Source organism: Cupressus sempervirens, chromosome 1 (genome assembly GCF_028749045.1).
Source record: "Cupressus sempervirens isolate cs-2001-9-10 chromosome 1, ASM2874904v1, whole genome shotgun sequence".
NCBI classification, from domain to species: domain Eukaryota; kingdom Viridiplantae; phylum Streptophyta; class Pinopsida; order Cupressales; family Cupressaceae; genus Cupressus; species Cupressus sempervirens.
In genome coordinates this window covers 2,595,554-2,600,901 of record NC_143118.1, presented here as the reverse complement: position 1 = coordinate 2,600,901, position 5,348 = coordinate 2,595,554, and the positions used below count along the sequence as shown (strand labels likewise).

Sequence of the window (5,348 nt, the reverse complement as noted above, 5' to 3'; positions counted from 1 at the left end):
CATTGTATTTTTAAGTTTTTCAAATTTAGTTAACACTACATAATTTTGTAGAGAAGATAGCTAGGTCCAAAAATAACATCAAGAACTTGAATTGTCAATAAGATTAGATTCTTCATCATTTTGTTTAACCACTCCCTAAATTATCACAATAGCTTCATGGTAATTTTGCCTCAACTAAAAGTTGGAAACTTTATTTGAACGGGACGGTTCTCTTCATTATAAAATTGATCAAGCCCTCTTATATTCTGAATACAATGTTGTTTCATAACGATTCAAATCCTCGAATCTTAAATTGATCTTTTCTACAATCAATTTTGTAGGAAAATAAGTGAATTTTTATAGCCCATTAGAATAGTATTTGAACTAATTAGCCTATAGAAAAATACAATGACACAAACTTCAATCATTGACAATTTTCCTTTGCCTATCTTTCAAAATCAAATTTTAAGAAATTATAATTTCTTTGAATCCAGCCATATTGGTTGTGCAAGTCGCTGAAACCCTAGTTTGCGCTTTTACAGCTGCTTCATCTGTCGAAGAAACCCTAGCTCTTCTGTCTGTCTCTTCACTTTGTTCAAACATGATCACCAAGTTATTAGTCTTCTGCTTACCTCTGCGGCGCAACCGTTTTCTCCAAACCCTATCGCATTCTCGCTCTAATTTCTCAATTCTTGCAGATAGCAATGTTACCAACAGCAATGCCTCTTTACAAAATCTCTTCTTGCACTTTGTTACTAACAGATTTAACATCTCTTCAGCCGACGCTGCAAAAATGTTGAAAACGAACCCCTCGCTCGGGCGACTCAAAACCCTGGACACTGCTGAACAGTTCACATGCATGCTCGTCAGGCACGGCTGCACCGAAGATCAAATTGCAAAGATAATCATATCTCATCCCTTCCTTTTGACCGTAAGTGCGGATAGACTGCTGGAGCCCAAGATTCAACTGCTAAAAGATTTCGGCGTTGGGGGCGAAGATCTAATCAAAATTGTAGCCTTGTTGCCGCGGATCTTAACTAATAAGCTGGAGGCCCTCCGCTTCAACCTTGAGCTTCTTAAGATTATATTCCCGACACATGATTTGCTGAACAGAGCAATTAGGCGTAATTGCCACATCCTTGGAAAGAGCTTGCAGAATTCCTTGAAACCCTCGGTCGCCTTTTGGGAGGATTTTGGTTTTCGCGGAACAGAGCTTACCATGTTTTTGTTGGTAAATCCCTGGCTTTTGACGCGCACTTCTCTTTCGCCCGAGCAACTTGATCTCATTCGCAGGATTGGCGTTCCCAAGGAAAGCAAAATGTACAAATACGTTGTGAGGGTAGTGGCCTTGAGCCGCATCGAAGTGTTAGAGGCTAGGTTACACAATCTTCAGCTTTGCGGCCTTTCGCCTGAACAAACCCTGAAATTAGTTAGGGCTAGCCCTGTTGTCCTCGAATTGTACGAGGAAAACATTAAAAAAAAGATGGACTTTATGCGCAATCACATGGAACTCTGTGGAGACCTTCTGGTAAAGCGTCCACGCCTGCTTACAATGAGTTTGGCCAAGGTAATCAGGCCCAGGCTTTTGGTTTTGCAAACAATGAAATCAATGGATGGAGCTGAAAATTTAAATCCGAAACGGCTTGTTAGCATTTTTAATATGACGGAGGCTCAATTTGTTGCCCAGATCATACAAGGGCACCGTGAATCCGCTGCTCTGCAGACTGTTTATAAAAATGCCATTGTTATTGTCTCAAAAGAAGTTTGTTAAGATAAAGAGAATTTCAAGTTTCTTCAGCAGAGCAACTTGTTTCATTTGTTTCTATGATGCACGAACTCCTTTGGAATTGTTATTGCCTTCTTTCCAGGTATGCTTATGAATTCTTAGGAATTGCTTTCATTGAATGTTGAAGATACAAATGTATACAGATTGCATTTTGAATCCCAGATGTTTTCGTTTAGCTACACTTTCATGGCAGTTTTAATATGCACGATCATCTCTCTGCATATTCAGTACCATCCATCCATTTTTGACTTTTTTTTTCATGATTTATTTGATCCGAGAGATGTGGCATTTGTTTAAATGAATTTGTATGTTGTAATTTAATGTATTATGACATTCTTTTGCGATGATTGTGTGGATACTGCAGTATTGTATTTTTGAAGTTTAAATTACAAAAGGAAACAAAAGTGTATAAGAAGTTTTTAGAGTTCTAAGTAATAAGATCATCTATAAGGGGAAGATGATCAAAAATTGTACATAGAACAATTAGTCCACAATTTCAGAAAATTATGTAATAGTATTAGTAATTACTGTGTTTTATACAATTTGGGATGATGAGTATGGCATCCTTTAGAATGAAATGTATGTATCTTGTATAAAGGATTTCTTTAGAATGAAGTGTATGTATCTTGTATAAAGGATTTGAATGACCTCTTTATTTATATCAGTGAGATAACAACTGGTTTTTTAAAAAAAATTGATGATTGATCAATAATAGATAAGGAATGGAAATTCTTCAGTTCGACAGATTAATTAGAAGTAACGAATGAAAATTCTTCAACTCGATGGATCAACTAGAATTATAAGACCACTAATTTTGATACTTTTTCTAAACCTTAACCTCCTCTAAAATTATCTATTTAAATTTGAATTTCAATACTAATAGTACTTTAGGAAAATATGCTAAACTTGAGAGGACCTGTTAAATCCAGCAGATTTCTATATTTAGTGTCATACCAATTTGCCTTTTGAAGAAGGTTGTACTAGTGGTAGTTTAATTTTTGGTTTTAGGTCTATTTTTAGCATATTTTAATTTGGAATAAATTTTTAGTACTTCACAGTGCTCTAGATATTTTATGATTTTCGTCATAGTTTATAGAAATAAGAGAAAATACTCATTAATAATATTAAAAGTATAAGAAACAATTCATGAGCAAATATTTAAAAAATAAGGCATTATTCCTAAAATATACTAGAACTTTACATACAAGATCTAAATATCATAGTTTTATATTGTATTCAAAATGTTAATGACAGTTGTGTAAAATCAACTGAAAATTTAGCTAATTGTCTTTTTGAATGATTCATTTAGATGCAAAAAATAGGCAATGAAAATCTATATTAAGTACCCACAGAACCAAAAGTATAAACCTAAATAAGGACGCCTAAAATGAGTTGTGAATGGTTAAACACACTACTGATTCACATTTGTTAGTTGATTTCATGATGACTAATGAGCAACTTCCAAATTCCCAAACTCAAAAAAAAAAATCAAGGGATGATGATTTAAATGAAATAATAATTGAATTGTTATTATTCTTTTTTTCATGTAGATGATTGTAATAATCTTTTGACAGTGCCTCCAAATAAGCTCTTAAAAATACCATACTTTTAAAACATGTGATGTCATTGTTATGAATGATACACAGAAGGATATATATGAACCAAATAATTAAAATGGTATATTTAAGGTACATGGCATCCATCCACCATGCAATTTATGTAAAAGCTACATCTTCTCCTCCATTAATTTTACATTTTCCCATGGAGTAGATGACTCAAAACAAATAATAGGGGTCATTATATGTGCACTATAAATAGTTCATCCAATAGCTAAATGTTCTATAAAATCAAGTCTTGAAGCAAAAATGTTCACAAGATCTACCAAGGAAGGTCAAAAGAGGTTCAAATAAAGTTTTTTAAATATGATAAACCATTAAATTGCATAAGAAACTTTGAGAGAAAGTCCTTCATTAGAATAGGGTTGTGCAAACTTCTTTGTGGGATATTTTTTTCCTTTTGGTCACCTTGTATTGAATAAAGAAATATTGATTTAAAATATGTTTTTGCACTCAAACAAAGTTATCATGACACGAGATTGTATACAATTGAATATCTCAAGGCAATCGTCTAAAATCTAAAATTTATAACATTTTTAAAGTCTATTATATTTATTTTCTAATTTTTGGATATGATAGAAATTTTTCTAAAATAAAGATTTTTGTTTGATACACATAAAAAATGAGAACAAAATGGAAAAAATATCACAAATATGGTTCCCTTCCTTAAACAACTAATACTTATTTTCATATATAAAAGAAAATGTCATATAATTAAAAATATATAGATATCTCATTATATGGATCAAGTAAGTATTTTCTTTTGCTCCACAAAATGTCTCATCCAACACCTCCTATGGGAAGAATATGCATATTGGCATTTTAGCTCTTCTAGACAATATGTCACCATCCTTGGTATGAAGAAATTTGTAGAAGATGGATCTCGGGTTCCCGTTAGGTCAACAAGTGATAATATTCACATGATTGTTTTTCAAGCTTAGCTCCACTTCTTTCCTAATCAATCCTTCTCGACTAGCATAGATTAGGAGTTGCATTGCATCCACATCATCCATTCTTCCTACTCTTGCATATGGGCTATGCTCACCAAGTACTACTTTCCACGTCGGCAAGTTCTATTACTAGGGATATTACCACATCAATCATATTCATTACTTGATGAAGGGTGCTCCCCTTAATACCATAAACCATAACAGAAACAAAGAAACAACAACAAATGCGAGAACAAAATATTGACTTCTTATTATCATTGCAAATGCAGAATTTTAGAATTCACAAATGCAATATGCTAACCCACATGGGCACCTTGATTACAGTAATCTGCAAGACTAGTTGCGAACTACCACCTATAGCTATCCTAGACAATGTTTAGGCCTTTACTAAATATGCAATATGCCGCCCGAGAAGGTTCTAGACATTCAAACTTAATACCTAGGGTCGATAGACCCTAACAATACATATAGAGTCGGCTAAATACATCTTTGACAATTATTTTAGAAATTTCGGGTAGCCCAATTTTGGAAGGTCATAACTCTTGAACTGTTACTTCAATTGCCTATTATAACCACTTTTTGAAAACATCAGCTTCTGATCTAAAGGCTCAAAACAATGCAAGCCCCCTTTCATCGAGTTTTTAGACCTCATCTAGGCACTCAAAGGCCTCCAATGGTGAGCCTGAAGATTTTTCTCCTAATTTTTTCACCAGAAATCCACAATAACTTCTCTGATACTTAAGTTGGAGCAATGAGATTTTTATGGTAGGCTTATAATTCTGAAATGAACCTTCATGTAGAAAATGAGAACATTCCAAACTCGTATGATAAACTTAATAAAAATAGCAAGTTCCCAGAAATAACAACCCCCCTGTCTACTAGTCCTTATTAAAATAGAAAAGGCTAAAAATAAAAATATTTTTGGGTGATGCAAGATTTCTCTTAGACCTAGGATGCTCCTGCATCACTATTTTTAACAAATAGAAAAGAAAGCTGCAAGAATTTTTGTCTTTCTAT

General features: G+C 33.5%; 1 protein-coding gene across 1 annotated transcript; it reads left to right on the top strand.

The window, feature by feature from the left end:
* The first annotated feature begins 359 nt into the window (after positions 1-359).
* On the top strand, positions 360-1,946 carry LOC149575841 (transcription termination factor MTERF15, mitochondrial-like). The gene has a single exon (XM_089815728.1). The coding sequence runs from the start codon at positions 581-583 to the stop codon at positions 1,748-1,750; it is 1,170 nt and encodes a 389-aa protein (XP_089671854.1). The 5' UTR covers positions 360-580; the 3' UTR covers positions 1,751-1,946.
* Positions 1,947-5,348: the final 3,402 nt, after the last annotated feature.

What these genes read in the sequence shown, in the direction of transcription:
- LOC149575841 (XM_089815728.1), top strand. Translation starts at nt 581, where the DNA reads ATGATCACCAAGTTATTAGTCTTCTGCTTACCTCTGCGGCGCAACCGT.